Source organism: Panthera uncia, chromosome F1, assembly GCF_023721935.1.
Source record: "Panthera uncia isolate 11264 chromosome F1, Puncia_PCG_1.0, whole genome shotgun sequence".
Lineage (NCBI taxonomy): Eukaryota > Metazoa > Chordata > Mammalia > Carnivora > Felidae > Panthera > Panthera uncia.
In genome coordinates, this window is record NC_064813.1 from 30,702,533 (window position 1) to 30,721,416 (window position 18,884).

At 43.4% G+C, this 18,884-nt stretch overlaps 1 protein-coding gene across 1 annotated transcript; it reads left to right on the forward strand.

The window, feature by feature from the left end:
- The first annotated feature begins 4,642 nt into the window (after positions 1-4,642).
- NEK2 (NIMA related kinase 2) lies at positions 4,643-17,560 on the forward strand. The gene is made up of 8 exons (XM_049634195.1): positions 4,643-4,865; positions 5,978-6,195; positions 6,709-6,949; positions 9,030-9,112; positions 9,839-9,965; positions 10,809-11,025; positions 12,479-12,604; positions 16,702-17,560. Exons 1-8 carry the CDS (start codon positions 4,770-4,772, stop codon positions 16,926-16,928), a joined length of 1,335 nt encoding a protein of 444 aa, XP_049490152.1. The 5' UTR covers positions 4,643-4,769; the 3' UTR covers positions 16,929-17,560.
- Positions 17,561-18,884: the final 1,324 nt, after the last annotated feature.

Here is an 18,884-nt window from a genome sequence, read left to right on the forward strand (position 1 = left end):
TGTCACAGTGTTGTGGTAGGTGAGCTCTCTGGGGTCCGGCACTCTCGCTGTGCCTGTCACTCAGTAAATGTTGCTGGTGCAAGTAAAGAATGAAGAGAAGGGATGTTGAGGAAGCTAATGCAGACATAGCTACTTAATAAAAACTGTCACCTGGGGTCAAACCAAGAGTTAATAAACAGACCAGTGTTCTGGCTTTTTTCCGGAGATAGAGATAGAGTCATACCACGTAAAGCTGGAAAGGTCATTTAAGGTCATTAAGGTCACTCTCGATTTGTAGGGCCCAGAGAGATGGAACAGATTCCCTAGGTCACACATCTCAGCAAAACAGAATGGGGCTCCTAGACGTCAAAACCCACTGCTTTTATACTTTCATTCTGCTGCCCCCTGAAGGAAAAAGTGGGAACGTTCTCTAGAAGCTACTCCAGTCCCTTAGAAACACATTATGGCCTCAGCATCTGTGATTAGTTTTAATGTTCTTCTTTACCAATTGACATTCCCAATGTTCTTAGAGATAACAGATATCCTGAATTGACAACTATCATGAAAAATCATGTAAAATTTGTGAATGTCTCTCTGTCTGAAAGTGTACCATTATATCGAACACAAGTCAGCCTTGGGTACACTGTCCCTCTTTAAAATGTGGTAGAGATCAGAATTCAACACTATTTGATTTCAAAGATAAATTTCTTCTCATCCTATTCTTCCTTCAGTTGCTCCACATCAAATCCAAAGCTGTCTCTTAGGCTGCATCTTGCCCTTCTGTTTCCATCAAATGGTGTGTTGGTCTTAGGGCCAGCCTCCATAGCACCTCATTCTTTCTCCCGGAACATGGTTATCTACTCAGCACATGCCATATCATGCACATTTTTTAAGAAACATATTTTAGCTTCCAATGGCTGGCTATAAACAAAGAATCTCTCTTTTTCTTTCTAGAAATCTTTATTGAGCACTTTAAAGAACTTCCATAATCCCTAACTTCAGATTGCTCCTAGGAATTGTGGAAATGAAACACACAAAGCTTTTTGTCTGCAGTTTGAAATGTTCAATATGCAAATCTCAGAGTTTCCCCGTAAGGGCAGGTTTCTGCAGGTGGACTGGTGTGGAGGTACTAACTACTCAGTTTATTATGCAGTGATTTACAGCCCTCTAGTGGGTCTTTAATGTAACAATTAAAGGGAAGCTGAGGGCATTGAGGTATGGCTTTGTTCTTTTGTTTGTTCCTTCCCTTGTTCATTCATTCATTCAATGTACAAATGCCAACTGAGTGTCTACTTATGTTCTAGGCACGTTTTGTTGATACTGCAGTGAACCAAATAAACAACAACAAAATCATATGCCTTAGTCACTTAAGACAAAGAAGATGGCGAGTAGAACAAATCTGGGGCAAAGATCAGGAGCTTGATTTTGAACATGTTAAGTTGGAGATACCCATTAGTCTCCTAACTAGCTTCTTTTCAAAATTTGTTGGTGCCTTTGGGAACAATGTAGGGCAATGGTGAGGAGGAAACACGGACATAGGGCAGATAATCTCTTTATTTGGGATTTCACCACGTTTGAATTAAAATGGACAACATGAAGAAGTCTGTGAAGACAGTGAACTAGACCTTGGGTGTGAGAGAGAAGTTCAAGCCTTGGCCCCATTCTCACGGAACTGCTCAGCTCTTAGTAATCTCAGCTCTTAGTAATCTCAGCTCTTAGTAATCTCAGTTTCTGTCTCGATTCTTTGTTTTCTTCATTCTGACCACAGTTTGTAATGGTTGAATTTCTCCGCACATGATGTACACAAGTGTATGTACCTCCTTCACCTCCAGAACTGCATGTGAGTCCTCCTCACTGGGGTATCTCTATCACCCGGCAGGGTCTCAATTTATATTTGCTGAAGGATGAGTTGTGTTGTAATAGGTCAGATAAGATAGATATACACGAGAAGCTAGTGATATAGGCTAGTATCTGGCATATTCTAAATGAGTAAAAAGCACAGTTAATTCCTCTTTTAGGAGACCACAGTGGGTTGGAGGCAGTCGGGGAAATCTTCAGGGAAGAAACTGGGAGTGAGCTGAGTCTTAAAAAAAAAAAACGAATGGTGGAAAACGAAGGAAGGAGAGAGGAAGTGATGGGGGAAGGGATGTTTCTTGTAAAGGGTTCCTGAACGACCTCCATATGCTCCTCTGCCTCCACGGTCTCTGCTCTAGTGGCTAGTGGTCTCAGCTGCATTGTCCTGCCCCTGACTCGGTTACCTGGGCGATCTCCATGGGAAGGACAGTGTTGCAGAGACCCGCCCACACCCGCTTTCCACCTGTCCACCCTCCCCTGTCTCTTCTTTAATGACCACCTAGCATATAGATGCCTATCATTATGCCTGGCACGTAGTAAGTGCTCAACAAATATAAATATTTTTTTCAATGAACATATGTGTCTAGAGGCCCCTCTCCATAATCTTGGGATGGATTTTCCCCAATATTCTCTGCCATCGGGCTGGGGCACTTGAAACATGAGCACTTCAGGGCTCACATCAAATCCTTGAATGATTATTAATAAGCTACTTTCTCATACTTTCATTTAACAAAGATTTGTTGCATGCCTCCGGGATTTATGTTGGCTGCAAGGAGCTTAGAGCTGAACTACCATGAGACCCATGTAAACAAATAATGATAAAGTAAGTGTTGACTTATGTACAAAGTGGTCTGTGAACACTGTAGATGGAGAAATTGCTTGTTTTAGCACGTTAGAAGAGGCTTCCTGGAAAATAGGAAAGAAAGCCAGCATTGAATATCGAAAGACAAGTTGTGTCCTCTAGACAGACATGGGGTGGTGGAGTGGTTAAGGGAGTAGGTTGGACAGTATTCCAGGCACATGGTATAACAGGTACAAAGGTGATCGTGGGTGGCGGTGGTAGTTGAGAAAGTATGCCAGGTTTGGGGAATTGGGGCAAAGCATGAGAGTAGAAGCGTGGCCAGAGAGAAGGTATAGGACTGGATTTGGGGCAGGCCAGCCAAAGAGCCCCATGGATGTCAATCTTTAAGAGGTACTAAAGTAAAAAATACAATGCCAATTAACTCAGCCACTTGTAGCTCCTTACATAACTTTTGAAACCTAAATTGGCCTTATTCCCTGAAGTAAGACAGTGTTCTTGAATGTTACTTTAAAAATTCTTCTGGCTGGCAATTCCAATTATGCTATATTCAGTGCATGTAATAAATTCCTTATTGTTAATATAAAGAGGTTTGTAATTCTTATTAATAGAAAAGCAAGTTCCTTTCAATTTCATGCTGAACAGATATTTAAAGAAAATTGACCTATTTATGCACTGCCAGATTATTAGCTTTCTGGTAATGGGCTCCATCCAGGGCTGACCCCCTCTCCCAGGTAGAAATGGGACTGTTGCATCTGACTGGGTGAGCTGGGTGCCCAGAAGAGGCTATGTCTAATGAAGTATTGTCAATTAATTGTTTGACACCCCCAGATAACCTATTTGGTAGCTTTTACTAATAAAAGAAATTTTCATAGGAGTCTTTTTTTTAATGTTTTATTTTTATTTTTGAGAGAGAGAGAGAGGGAGAGAGAGAGACAGTGTGTGTGAACGGAGAAAGTGCAGAGAGAGAGAGAGAGAGAGAGAGAAAGGGAGTTGTAGAATCCAAAGCAGGCTCCAGGCTGTCAGCACAGAACCTGACACTGGAGTTTAAACCCACAAACCCTGAGATCATGACCTGAGCCAAACTCAGATGCTTCACCCACTGAGCCGCCCATGGGCCCCTTTTGTAGGAGTCTTAAAGGTAAACTCAACTAGCTCTGCCTCAGAGCCACCATATTCTCCTGGGTATTTCAGGACTTCCGTATTCTATATTGAGGTTTTGCACACATCCTGAGGTTTTGCACACACCCGTGCTTGTTAAACAGGACTCTAAATTTGGTGTTCAAAAAGGTAGTCTCTCTAATGATGGTTACACCCTAAAGTCATGTGTAAGCTTTAAATCATCTCTATGAGTATCCACTGTTTTTAAATTGATTCTTCTCTTCCCGACCGTTAGGCCTAAAAGAGATAATCTAACTTTTCTGTGCTTTCCTTTCCTCATGGGAAACAACACGAATTCCTGCATTATAGGTTTGTGTTGAGGAATGAACGAGACAACACACGCATAGTGGCTGGCACAGTCCCCAACCATAGCCTGCCCCGGTTCGCGCACCCTTCGGAGTGGTTCTGTACTTTTCATCTCGGTTCTCAGCTCCCACGAAGTCTTCCGTGTGACCCCGCCTAGGCTCAGGGTTCAGGAACCTAAGAGAAGGGCATGTGCACAGAAGAGTGGGTAGTGTGAGGGGTCAGGGTGCAAAGATCAGAAGGCAGCTGGTGGCAGCAGCGTGCAAAGAAGTCCAAGAAGACGTCTCTGGACTTCGATTACTTGAGCGAGCTCCGCTGGAAGGACGGAGGTGCGGAGATCCGCCCACACCCGCTTTCCACCCCTGCCCGCCTTCGGTTTAGCTCCGCCCCTTTTTCCCTAGAAGGGGGATAGCGGCGGACGCGGACACCGAGGCGGACAACGGTTGCCTAGCGAAACGCTTTTCCCAAGATGCCTAGGTTGTTGTGTTCTTTTAGCCAATCAGAGAGGCGAAGCGACCTCACCGTGGGCCAATAGGCTGCCAGGCCGGGGCCCGCGTCGGTTAAACCGGGCTGGAGACTGGAGTGGCCAGATAGGTAGTGTGGCTAGGACAGGTCTCCGAGTCGGCGGAGAGATCTGCGGGAGACCAGCGGGAAACGTCGGGGGAGCCCGGCCATGCCAAGTCGGGCGGAGGACTACGAGGTGCTGTACACCATTGGCGCGGGCTCCTACGGCCGCTGCCAGAAGATCCGGAGGAAGAGCGACGGCAAGGTGAGCGCGGGCAGCCTCCCTGTTTCCGCCCCTGCTGCGGTCGCACCCTCCCGCGGCGAGCGCCCTTGGCCCCCGGGTGGCGGGAGAGCGAGAGGCCTGGGGCTGTGGGTCTCCAGGGCGGGGTGCCTGGAAGAGGCCATCTCTTCCAGGTCTGTGTCTGTCCTGGCTCGCTCAAGGGCTGGGACCCTGCGTGTTTTGAGATGTATCTATGTATCTCTACTTTTTTCTTTCTCTTCCCTGTCCCTCTTTCCTGCTTTGACTTGCTAAGGGCCTCCCTTTAGTGACAGGTGGCTGAGTCTTGAGTTCTATTCAGAGAAGAGTATCCCTCTCGGACGTGGGAAAGAGGCAGGACCCCCAGAACCTGGAGCTTTTTGTCTTGCAGTCAGAGCTCACTTAAAATATCCATTACTTGGATTATTGGATTGTTATTTTCCAGTGTGTGTAGGTAGACCTTATACAGGAGGAAACAATGGAGAGGAAACTGCCTGGCTGCTGACGGAAGGATCTTTACTAAGGGCTCTCACCCTGGAAAACTTTGACCGGTTGGACAGTGGGAATGGTCAGGGACTTTGCCTCTGCTCCAGCTTTGACCCAAGTACCTTTTGCTACCGTGCCACAAAGCAACTGAGGGTAGGGGGTTGGAGGAGGCCTAATGTGACTCCACCTCTCTCCCATGGCATCATTTACCCCTTGAAAACTAGGGGAAGATTATGGAAATGAACTCGGGTTTCTTAAGTTCATTGAACTAAATTAGATGGTAATGACAGTGGTGATCTATTTAATAGAGAAGTAACTTAAAAAAATTTTTTTTAATGTTTATTTATTATTGAGGGACAGAGACAGTGCACTAGCCGGGGAGGGGCAGAGAATGAGGGAGACACAGAATCCGAAGCAGGCTCCAGGCTCTGAGCTGTCAGCACAGAGCCCGATGCACAGCTCAAACTCATGAACCGTGAGATCATGACCTGAGCCAAAGTCAGACACTTAACCGACTGAACCATCCAGGCGCCCCTGAGAGAAGTAACTTTTAAAAGTTTAAAATTTTGGAACGTTCATTCTTTGTCTTTGAGTATGTAATGAGTTCATTCATACCTTGGAAATTCTTACTTCAGATACTAGTTTGGAAAGAACTTGACTATGGCTCCATGACAGAAGCTGAGAAACAGATGCTTGTTTCTGAAGTGAATTTACTCCGTGAACTGAAACATCCGAACATTGTCCGTTACTATGATCGAATTATTGACCGAACCAACACCACACTGTACATTGTAATGGAATATTGCGAAGGAGGGGACCTGGCTAGCGTAATTACAAAGGGAACCAAGGAAAGGTAAATTCATCTTTTATTTTATTTTATTTTAAATGTTTTATTTATTTTGGAGACAGAGAGAGAGCAATGAACGGGGGAGGGTCAGAGAGAGAGAGGGAGACACAGAATCCGAAGCAGGCTCCAGGCTCTGAGCTGTCAGCACAGAGCCCGACGCGGGGCTCGAACCCACGGACTGTGAGATCATGACCTGAGCCGAAGTCGGATGCTTAACCGACTGAGCCACCCAGGCGCCCCAGTAAATTCATCTTTTAAATGTAAGCTGAAAATGGGCCAAGTTTCATTTCTGTTAAGCATCCTAGTTTAGGATTGGGGATGAAGTAGTTAGTTATGTGGAAGACTGTTCTTGTATTTGTTCTGTGAGTCCACAGCACTTTAGGATCAACACCCATACCTTATCTTGAAAATAATTTATTTCCCTAGTTGTACACTCTGAAAACTAGATACTTCACATTATCCCATCTTTTTAGTGTTCTTATTCAGAAGTCATATGCTGTGTAACTGCTTTGGTTTCAGACAATACTTAGATGAAGAATTTGTTCTTCGAGTGATGACTCAGTTGACGTTGGCCCTAAAGGAATGTCACAGACGAAGCGACAGTGGTCATACCGTGCTGCATCGGGATCTGAAACCAGCCAATGTTTTCCTGGATGGCAAGCAAAACGTTAAGCTTGGAGACTTTGGGCTAGCTAGAATATTAAACCATGATACGAGTTTTGCAAAAACATTTGTTGGCACACCGTATTATATGTCTCCTGTGAGTATTTCAGAACTTAGATACTTTTTAAACATCCTAACGCTAAGCATTCAGTGGAGGGAAATTGAGGGTTTTGTTTATTTGTTTGCTTAGTAATATACAATAGTGAGGAATGAATACTGTTCATTTGGAATTTATATTTTTTCCAAATGGACCACCAGACTCTTAAACTCCTCCATATCAACAATTAAAGTGAAGCTTTTATTGAATGGCTACCATGTGCCAAGTTCTGGGATTACGAAGATGAGATAGGTTTTGTCTCTGTTCTCAAAAGCAACATGGGCCCTGTATAACACCTTGGACTCATTTAGAGTGTTTGTTCAAGACGCAGAGCCCTGGGCCCCAAACCCAGATCCAGTGGATCCGGATCCATCTGGATCTCTGGGTGTCTGGAACAGTTCTTGCACTCTGCGCTTTTGTTTTCCCTTCCACTTTTCATTTTGAACATTGCCTTTCAGTAGACTCTCTAGGTGATTCTTGTGTATGGAGATTCAGGGCTTACTTCAGATAATGTGTTTTTACAGTGTTAGTTTCTTGTACTTGTGTTTTTGTTGTTGTTGTTGCCTTTTCCTACAGTGGAGCTGCAGCGGACCCACTTTACTTATCTGTTCTCTCTGTTGCTAGATATTTTGTTTCCAGAATTTCTTACCATTCGAAGGAGCACTGCTCTGCACATCTTTGAATGCATTATTCATTCTTCCTTTTTGGTTATTTCCTTGGCATGTAGCTCTCAGAAGGGTATGAACTAGGTCAAAGGGTATGAACTGTTTATGACTCTAGATATTACCTGATGGCTGTTAAAAGCTTGAAGCACTGGGGCGCCTGGGTGGCTCAGTCGGTTAAGCGTCCGACTTCAGCTCAGGTCACGATCTCGCGGTCCATGAGTTCGAGCCCCGTGTCGGGCTCTGGGCTGATGGCTTGGAGCCTGGAGCCCGCTTCCAATTCTGTGTCTCCCTCTCTCTCTGCCCCTCCCCTGTTCATGCTCTGTCTCTCTGTCTCAAAAATAAATAAACGTTAAAAAAAAAAATTTTTAAAAATACTTAAAAAAAAATAAAAGCTTGAAGCAGTAAGTGCTATCACTAATGTGTTGTTTTTGACTAAGATTAGACATTGCCAGAACAGTGTCGTTTTCGCACTGGATCAGATTCTAAATAGAAAGCCTTTAACATAAAGGAAAATTACCCAAAAGTGGTTCTTGGAAAATTTGAAACCTGTGTAATTCTTTTGTTCCTTTTCCCTCCTGCCCTTGTAATTAGATCGGTTCAGCCTTCCCTAAGGCATTGATTGTCAGGAAGTGGTATCAGACTCACCTGTTGGAGTTTAGAACACCAAGAAGCTTCCTGAAGGTTTTGGTACTACTTCTGTGCCCATTGTTGACAATAAGAACTATGGTAGACTAATACTGTAAGTGTGGAAGAAAGGAAAATACTTAAAATAGGAAATGAGAATACTAGTTAATACTGTGATTTATACTGTGGACTAAGAGAAAAATACATAAATGGATAATTCAATTAGCCACTTATGTCTATATACATTTACATGTGCACCAGATGTATGTTTTGGTTATTCTGAAATTTTCTCTGGGTTTTTATTTCATTTTATTTTATTTTTTGCTCTGGTTCTTTCAAAATGGAGTTGCTACATTATGCATGCCTTGAGGGTAGAGGTCTCATATTCACCTTTGAATTATCAGCACCTGCTCTATTGTAACACAATAACATTTGTGAGTGAAATGAATGTGAAAGTGAAATGAATGTGAGTGAAATGAAGTGAATGAATTATATGTGATAAAGTATATTAGGATAAGATCGTTGCCTTTTTTCCATTATAAATTTGAAGATAAAATGTAAAGTACCATCTTTTTTACTGTGGTATAAGATCTGACATAAACTGGATCTGTCTTTTGAATCTGATATTTTTGTACAGATATAAAATGTTTTCCTTTTTTTTCCTTTTTTCTTCTCCAGGGCAATATTACCAAATGTTAAGGTTCCATTTTTGTTTCAGGTTATTTTGTAAGTTTTAAAACAAAATAAACTTTTCACTCCTCCTACACTTTTACCCTTTTTTCCCCCTTTAGGAGCAGATGAATCGCATGTCCTACAATGAGAAATCGGACATCTGGTCGCTGGGTTGTTTGCTGTATGAATTGTGTGCATTAATGTAAGTGTGAGGAAAACAGCCTTCTGGTCTGAAGTTTATACTCACAGAGGTTTGTCTCCTTTCACTGGGTTCAGCTTTTTGAGCATCCATGCGTATTTGAGCCTGAAAGAATCATATGTTGGGTTAAAATTAACATAGATGGACGGGTTAAAAAAATTATTTGCAAATTAATAATATAACCCCTGAGGTTGGTTCATGCTTTTAACCTGGAAAGATGGTTCCCTTGCTAGACTGATACTTAGCTCAAGGGAGAGCACATCGTCCAGGCTTGTGGAAGAAATGAAACAAAAATCCAGGGGAGAGGCCTGGGAATCTGGAGAACTAAAAACAGCTCCCATTCTTTGCCATTTTTTTTCTTTGCCTCCTCTTTGTTTCCTCCTAAACTATTCTGTAGAGCAGTGGTTCTCAGCCAGGGAGCAGGAAACAGTTTTGTCCTCCAGGGGACATTTGACAACATCTGGAGGCATTTTCGGGTGTCACAGCTAGGGAGAGCTCCGGCATCTCGTGAATAGAGGCCAGCAATGCTACGAAACATACCACATGCACAGGACAGCCTCCCTAACAAACATCATGTGACCCTGAATGTCAGTAATGCCAAGGGTGGGCAGCTTAGCTAGGGATGACAATCCCAGAAGAAACATGAACACAAACTGCAGCTTAAACTGTGCTTTTGATTTGGCTCCTATTATATATTTTCATTTCTACATTAAAAAAAATTTTCCCCAGGCCTCCGTTTACAGCTTTCAACCAGAAAGAACTAGCTGGGAAGATTAGAGAAGGCAAATTCAGGCGAATTCCATATCGTTACTCTGATGAATTGAATGACATTATTACAAGGATGTTAAATTTAAAGGTAAAGAGTGTAAGATTACATTGTCTACTTCTGTCTCTCAATTTCTCTCTTGAAGCAGTGTGACTGAAGAAGCATTAGCTATAGTTCCTCAGCTAAATCTACTCTGTTAAGGGAAGTGAAAACATGTAAATTTGGCAAGTTGTACATCCTTGCCGGCCTACCTTCTGTGCTTTCTTCGTGCCTCCTCCCTCTCTCTGCCACACTAACAGATGGTGGCTAGTAAAACAGGATTGCAGAAAAGCTCCAAATCCTCAGTTCCCTTGCCTACCTCAAAGCGGCAGGTGGTAAGGGAAGGGGCCACAAATCAAACTTCATTACCCAGCCTCTCACTCCAGCCGAGAGATTAGAGACCAGAGATGGAGTGGGGGAGGGGAAATAAATAAAGAGATTGTGTGGAAAAGACCTGGTCCTGGGATGGGGAGGAAGATGTCCTAGGGTCAGGTTGATGTGAGAGTAGGAGTTAAATGCTGTGGAATTACAAAGAAGGAAAATGGTGAAATAAATAGGACTGAAGGTTGGTAAGGGAGGGTCTTGCTTAAAGTAGTTTTGAGATACAAGGGCAGCACTTGCCCTAAAGCAGCCCTGGCATGCCACCAAGCACCAGCTCAGGGATTGAAAGGTTAAGGGGGAACAAAGGTTAGTTAACGTCTGCATTACCTTGTGGACCCAGAACCTCATGGGTTAAAGCCACTAGTGAACTTCACCTTTCTAGGTGTTTAAGACCCATCCATAAAGCCCTTTCTTTTGTCTTAGAAATGTATGCTGTTTTTAACGTACCTGCGCTTTTCGGATGAGTATTCTGTTATGAAATCTGACTGCAACACTGAACATTGTTCCCCCCAGGATTACCATCGACCTTCTGTTGAAGAAATTCTTGAGAATCCTTTGATAGCAGACTTAGTTGCAGAAGAGCAAAGAAGAAATCCTGAGAGAAGAGGGCGGCGGTTGGAACCGGAGAAGTTACAGGATTCCAGCCCTGTCTCGGGAGAGCTGAAACTAAAGGAAATACAGTTACAGGAGCGGGAGCGAGCCCTCAAAGCACGAGAAGAAAGGCTGGAGCGTAAGTCTGAATGGGGGCAAAGCAAGGGAGCGTCACAGAGGGCTGTTCTGATGTGTGTGAAATCTCTCTGAACAGAGTATTTGATACGTCGATGTTCTATCAGAGCATTCTGATAAATCCTTGAGACACCGAAATATGTATTGGAAAATAGTAAATGAAGCTTGCCGGCACTTCCCCGTTGAGCCTCTTTCTTTCAGATCGAGTGCTCTTATAGTGTCGGTCACTAACTGTGATGACCCTGACGCAGTAGCCATTATATGTTACTGTGGAGCTACTTTTTCTTTCTCTTCTTTAATATATTTATACCCTACATTGTTTCCATCGGAAAAGAGGGTTTAAGCATTTGCTGCCTTCCATAATAAAAACCATCGCTTCTAACTTCTGATATGGCTGGCCCAGTACAGCCCAGATGTAAAACTCTATTGCATGTGGGACTAGATATGTTTGGGCAATTCATTAAAGCATGTGGGTAAAGATGTTCTAGGTCTGTAAGTCTTAGTCTTGAGTAGTAACTGATTAGGTACTAATTAGTTTTTGATGCCGAAAGTCTGTCTACTTCACCAAAGTAAGACCTGCTACCCAGGATGTAGATTAAGCAAAGTAGCAACAGCAGCGAGGCTCTTCATGTTAATGTCAAGGGCCAGGAGATGGAGTCATGACCGTCTCCCGTCACCCTCACGGCTCACTTGATTTTGCTTCTGTGGCTTTATGCACATGCAGCCGAGAGATACCGTTCTATTTAAATGAACGTACAAGGCATCCCATACATGCATTCATGTTTTTACTTCCTGATGATAATTGTTTAGTGCTGTGAGCTCTGCTTTCTGGAGGAGTATAACCTGCGCTCACCCAGAAACCTTTTTTTGATGCTTTTGTCAAAAGAATTTGTAAAACAAAACTTTCATTAAAACCTTTCCCAATGTTTTGTGGTTTCATAGAGCAACTGAAGTCTGAACTTTCTGAATTCTGGGCCATGAATTAAAAAAATAGCCTTTGTTACTGATCTAAAGAAGTACCTCCCGAGTTGTGGTTTATTTCTGCTTCTATTTGGGTGCTCTCATTGACCCAGAAGAAGGAGGGTTTGTTCTGTGAGGCTAGGCAAAGCCCGGAAAGTGGACTATTGCCTGTTTTCAGTGCAGAGCAGAGATGGCTTTCGTTGTTTATTTTCCCAAATGAGTTCCTCTCAGACAACATGACCAAAAGTTGATGCTGACCTTGTATTTGTGCTTAAACCAGTCCTTATGAGAAAACCTAAGACAACACACAACATACTAAAATGCTGAATCAAAACCTAGCAATAGGTTGACCAGGTTTATGGTACGGAACCTTTTGCACTGCTGGTCAGGCGTGCTAGGCTGCATGATGAGGAAAAGTGGTAGGCTTACCAAATGTGAACCGTCTTAAACCCATAGCCACTTGTTAATATCTTTCTTGTTCCATTGCCTTTTTAAAGAGAAGGAACGTGAGCTTTGTGTCCGTGAGAGACTGGCAGAGGACAAGCTGGCCAAGGCAGAGAGTCTGTTGAAGAATTACAGCCTGCTGAAGGAGCAGAAGTTGCTGTGTCTGGCGGGGTGTCCAGGTATGAGAATTCGCTCCGCAAACAGAAGCTGCCACCACAGATGAAGAAATGGCACCGGTGTCGCTGCCGTGGGGCTTTGATAGCCCTTTTAATTTACGAAGTCTTGTATTTTAAGATGGAGTTCATTGAATATATGCATCTTAATAGAAATAATTTTGTTACAGCAACGATTTACTTAATGGGTTCATAGACTTGAGGCAGTGAGCCATAATGATTTCATCTTCAATTTTATTTACCTCATGAAACTACATGTTTAGTTTTTTTCCTACTTAGGTTTTAAAGCTAGGACACTTAAAAAAATGTGCATTTCAGATTTTTCTTTTGGTATATTACCAAAATTACTATACATTTCTCTTCATTTTCAAGCAAAAATCCTAGCATTTTACGCTTGCCACATGAGCAGATAATATGTGCCACATCTTTCATAGAAAGTATGGCTTAGGGGCACCTAGGTGGCTCAGTTGGTTAAGCATTGACTCTTGATTTTGGCTCAGGTCATGATCTCATAGTTTGGGAGTTTGAGCCCCACGTCAGGCTCTAACTGACAGCGTGGAGCCTGCTTGGGATCCTCTCTCCCTCTCTCTCTCTCTCTCTCCCTGTCCCCACCCCCCCACCGCTTCTCCCCCATTTGTGCTCTCCTTCTTTCCCACTCTCTCAAAATTAAAAAAAAAAAAAAAAAAAAAGTATAGCTTAAAAGGTGTGATAAACTAACTGTAGAATAGGCCATCACTTTTGGGTCTTTGCTAAGACCCCTGCAAATTGAAATATGTATTTGGGGCACCTGGATGGCTCGGTTGGTTAAGCGTATAACTCTTGATTCTGGCTCAGGTCATGATCTCACAGTTTGTGAGATTGAGCCCCGTGTTGGGCTCTGCGCTGACAACGCAGAGCCTCCTTGGGATTCCCTCTCTCTGCCCCTCCTCCTCTCGCTCTTTGTCTAAAAATAAATAAATAAATGAACATTAAAAAAATTGAAACCTGTATTTGTGAAAATTCAGTTGGTTGATATCTACCTATGCTCTTTGTGTTTCCCTTGTTATTCAGAGTAGACGGTTTGTAGACAGTTAGCCTTCCCAGGGCCCTGCCTTCGTGGGCCCTGGCCTGTCGCTGTGCTCCAGTGAGAAGTGGTTGGTGGGTATATCAGCGAGCCAGTCTAATGGGCCTTCTCCATTTCACAGAAACCCTACGTCTTATTTACCCTACTTTTTAAAAAAAAATTTTTTTTAAATGTTTTTATTTATTTTTGAGACAGAGACAGAACATGAGACAGACAGAGCAGAACATGTTTTTATTTATTTTTGAGACAGAGACAGAACATGAGGGGCAGACACAGAATCCGAAGCAGGCTCCAGGGTCTGAGCTGTCAGCACAGAGCCCGACTTGGGGCTCGAACTCACAGACCGTGAGATCGCGACCTGAGCCGAAATCGGACGCTTAACCGACGAGGCCACCCAGGCACCCCATACCCTACTCTTTAAGATTATGGAAAGTGCAAAGCGTTAAACCTCTTTTCTCTAAATTTTTATGTGACATAAATTATTTTTTTTAAGTGTTTTGTTGGTTTTAAAAATTGAGTATCTGAATTTTCCAGTGAAACTTAGGCAGAGTTCTTATGGCTCCCTCCTACCATGTAGGACAGAGTTTGTGAGGGCTGTCATTTCCACCTGGAATAAATTGAGAGAGAATCTTGTCACTTCAGTGAGCATGATAGCATTTTGTAAATGGAACAGACAAAACTAAGTGAGTTTGATGGTTATAATAATATTATAGTGGTGAGTGATGGAAGTAAATGAAACAAGAATTATATAAAATTTAGGCTTCATCTCTTTTGAAATAACTTCTTTTTTCTCACTATTGCTACCTATTATTTCAGTATTTTTATAATATTTATTCCAGCTTTTCTCTTTATGCCCCGCCCCCCCCCCCAAGACAAAGTAGGCTGAAATTGTAATCAATGTGGTAGAGTGAGGAGAAGTGTTCATCTGGGTGAGTTTCATGCATCAAACCTGTTGTCCAGAGTTACGGAAGGCCCTGCTGGGTCGTCTCCTCCAGGGAAGGACTTGATTTACATCTTGCCCTGAGAGTCTGAACAAAGGCAGAAGAGAGCTCAAGCAGGATGATGCATTTCAGTGCAGGATGTATAAATAGTTGGGATCCACCTTGTTGCACATCTTGGCGAATACTTACATTACAGTGAGCTTTAGGAATCAAGTGTCCCCTTGGGGCTAGGAGGTACTTTATGGCTCTGAGCACTGAAAGCACCAAAAGCACCGAGCCTATCAGAGTCATAAAATAAACAAAGCAGGAGGAAGCGGTGCCCTGGGCACTCAGGATGGCTGGAAGTATCCTCTCCCCACCCTCGGGCTAGAAAATTCCTGTGGAGGAAGATGTAAAGCATCAAACTCCTCACAGTAAGCAGCAGCCTCTCTTTAAAAGCTCTTGGTCTATTTAATGAAATGCTAACTTTGGGAAATACTAATTCTTTTTCTAAACACTTCTTTCTTATAGAACTATCCCATCAATAGGATTTACCGTGTAAATGGTTGGCTTGTGAATGTATAGGTATTGGTGACAATAAGGGTGGATATCTTTCAAACAGCGGAGTTAAGTGTAAAAGCAATCAGGTTTGCTTTGCAGCAGGAACACTATGAAATAGGAGGTCCCAGGGGCGCCTGGGTGGCTCGGTAGGTTAATCGTCTGACTTCGGGTCAGGTCACGATCTCATGGTCTGTGAGTTCCAGCCCCGCATCGGGCTCTGTGCTGACCACTCAGAGCCTGGAGCCTGTTTCAGATTCTGTGTCTCCCTCTCTCTCTGCCCCTCCCCTGTTCATGCTCTGTCTCTCTCTGTCTCAAAAATAAATAAACGTTAAAAAAAAAAAATTAAAAAAAAAAAAAGAAATAGGAGGTGCCAGGACAACTGGAAGGTAGCATTTCTCTGTGCACCCAGCCCCTACCCCAGGGCCTTCCCATTTGTTCCACCTAGAACATCTTCCTCCAGAGAGCCACCTGGCTTCTTCCTTGTCTCTGCTCAAAAGTCCCCTTACTCTGCAGCTTTGATCCCCCAGCACTTCTGTCTCCCTTTCCAGTGTTACTTTTCCCCCACATATCACCTCAGATACTCCTCACACGTGCTAGTTTACTTGTTTGTGGTCCGCCTCCCCCTACCGGAATGGGGCCTTTAGTCCACGATGGCCTGTACAGTGAGCTCAGTAAATATTTGAACGTATTTCCTTTAAACGAACACAAAGGAAAAATAAGAAGATTCTGGAATTCAAAACTGCAAGTCGCCACCCCCAGATAGTTCTGTCAGTAGCCAATAGTGTAGCCACCTCACGCAAATTTTTCTTCATGTAAAAGCTACGATTCACATATTTATCTCTTCCATGCTGACTTTGCTCAGGTCCCTTTTGAAACCAGTTTCTGGTCGTTCAGCTGCTTTGAAACGAGTGTTCTTGAATGTTTAACCCAAACTATAGGTGCCATCTGTAAGAAAGACCTTCTGCTTCTTACTTTTCTGGAAGTTATGTGTTCTAGGTAGAATGGCACTTGTTTTCAAGGGTAGAAATAAATCACATTGATATCCAAATTTTTGGTTGTGGCCCATAATCCCCAATGCATTTAACCTTAAGAGTTGATTGTTAAGAGGATAAAACATGTTCCTTGGCACATTTCAGGATTATTTTTCAATGCTGTGGGTTAAAAGGTTGATTGATTTCTGCCAGCATCATGCCCCTCACCCCCTATCCCAGAGAAAATAACACAGGTCCCCAGATTGCAAATATGAACTGAATAAATATTTTGGGGAGCACCTACCTGGGTGGCTCAGTCGGTGAAGCAGCCAACTCTTGATGTCGGCTCAGGTCACGATTCACGGTTCCTGAGTTCGAGTCCCGTGTCAGGCTCTGCACTGACTGTGTGGAGCCTGCTTGGGATTCTCTGTCTCTGCCCCTCCCCACTCGTGCTGGTGCATTTTCTCTCTCTCTCTCCCTGAAAAATAAGTAAAACATCCAAAAAAGAGAAAAAAAGAATAAATGTGTTTGAGAAGTCGGCTAAGTAAGGAGAGGCTGAACTTACTCTTTTTTTTTTTCTTTCTAAAGAACTTTTTGATCTTCCATCCTCGATAATTAAGAAGAAAGTTCATTTCAGTGGGGAAAGTAAAGAGAATGTCAAGAGGAGTGAGAATTCTGAGAGTCTGCTCCCCTTCAAATCCAAGTGCAAAGACCTGAAGAAAAGGCTTCATGCTGCTCAGCTCCGCGCTCAAGCGTTGTCAGATATCGAAAAAAATTACCAGCTGAAAAGCAGGCAGATTCTGGGCATGCGCTAGCCTCTAGCCTCGCAGAGAGACACAGAGCTGTGTCCGTATTGAACATTGCCTGCCCTCGAAAGACTGATACTCAACTGCTGTAGCTTTGCTCACCTGGTTCCGTGAGCCGTGCCATTTTGTACAGTGAGCCAGGCCTTGCTGGTTCTTCTGCAACCATTGTACAAAATGCCCACACCTTTCATTTCTCTCTTTTTTTTTTTTTTTTTAAGAACACTTCATAGCAAGAATGACATTTTCTTCGTGGGTTGGGCTTTTAATCCTGGGTGTGATTACTACTGGAACGGGAAGCGTTACATTCTAAATGTTGGGAGAAAATAATGTCAGGGAAAAAAAAGTACTTAGGGGTAGCTTTGAACTACTGAGTGTTGTGCTTGCGATAGTCGTGCCTAGATTCAAGGTTGTACATGTTTCTGAGCTTAGAACACCTAATTGGATACAGATCGGTCGCTACTGCTGGGACATCTTGCTTGTAAGTATCCCATTGGTCTGCAGTGCCCATCTGTCACCTTTGGTGAAGTTCTTCACGGTGATGTCTGAAGTCTTCCTTTTTATCCTATTTGAGAGTGTATGAGCTGGCTGTCATTCACCTACCTGGGACTCACTAAATAAAAGAATTCTTTAGTTTTCCTATATTTATGTTTCTTGCATTTGTTGATCTCTTAGTTGAGGGAGTCTGTATTTATGATTCACAGGCATTGGCAGAAGAGGAGAGAACATCAGTCTCACGCTCACTGGGTTTTGCTCTCTGATGGTCTTTTACTCCCCATTTCATCAGTCTGTCTAAGCCGGCAGTCCTTAAGGAGGGGTGATTCCGCTGCCCCCCGCGGGGGACATTTGGCAGTGTTTGGAGACTGATCATGGGGGGGGGCGGGGACTGCCTGCATGTAATGGGACTACGATGCACAGGACAGTGCCCGTCACAAGATGTCAGTAGTGCACTCTTGAGAAATCTGATCTAGGCTAAAACTTGTTGAAACATACCCCACCCTGGAAGGAAACTTATTTTAGTTTTGACGGATCTTTTTTTTTTTTTTTTTTAACGTGTCTGACTTCTAATATGAATCAGCAGTGTTTGCTGTGCCTGCCACATTTTGCATGTGATGTTTTCCTAGCGATGCTATTCTTTCCGGCTTAATGAAATAAGACCGAATTATGAAGGGTTAATAATAAATGGGAAGAAACCGCTCCTGTATTGTTGGCTATTTTATTGCAGGTTTATCACACAGTTGATAATGCAGTGCCATCAAAGACAAATGATATTATCAAAACAATCAGAAACTGATATCCATGACTTTGTGGTATCCCCACAGATCAATCCCAGCAGGACCACTTTGATAAACATGTTAAGTATAATTTGTAGGGCCCAGTGCGAAATAGAAATGTAGGGCTCTTTGTTCAAAAAGCAGGAAACAAGTACCATGTTCCTGTACCAAACAAGTACAGGAAAAGACTTGTCCTCTCTTCCAAGGTCTCTGTCTCTCTGTTTATTGTGTTATTTGCTACTTAATGTTTTAAGTAAAGAAAAAATTTTAAACTATTGTGAATTTTCATTCTCCTCTTTTATATTGTGCCATGGCAGTTTTAAATGCAAATAGCACATTCTGCATATGTGTGGAATCACTGACCTGTAATTTGTATTCTGTGGCTCATCCAGGAGGGTGCCCCAAGCTGAGCATAAGAGACACAGATCCCTGTCACTGGCATCTGGGGACCCCTGGCCGGTGCTTGCCAAGTTCTTTGTCCCTCCAGCCTCTGGACCTACCTACAGTCCAGCCAGGCATCTCCCCCTCAGGCCACTGCCCCAGCATATGGCAGACAGGTCACTCCCAAGGATCTTTGCACCTCCAAGCTGGGATTTCTTTGTACCTGGATCGCCCCTGTCAAGGCCTCCAGCCGGTTGCCCACCAGCCATGCCTTGGGGTGCCAGCCCAGGAAGAGAGAAAGGCATGGGGGGCA

Bases quoted from the DNA above. Each gene is read 5' to 3' on its own strand.
- NEK2 (XM_049634195.1), top strand. From the start codon at position 4,770: ATGCCAAGTCGGGCGGAGGACTACGAGGTGCTGTACACCATTGGCGCG. The intron at 9,113-9,838 runs GTAAGTGTGAGG...AATTTTCCCCAG, and splicing joins TATGAATTGTGTGCATTAAT to GCCTCCGTTTACAGCTTTCA. The intron at 12,605-16,701 runs GTATGAGAATTC...TTCTTTCTAAAG, and splicing joins GTGTCTGGCGGGGTGTCCAG to AACTTTTTGATCTTCCATCC.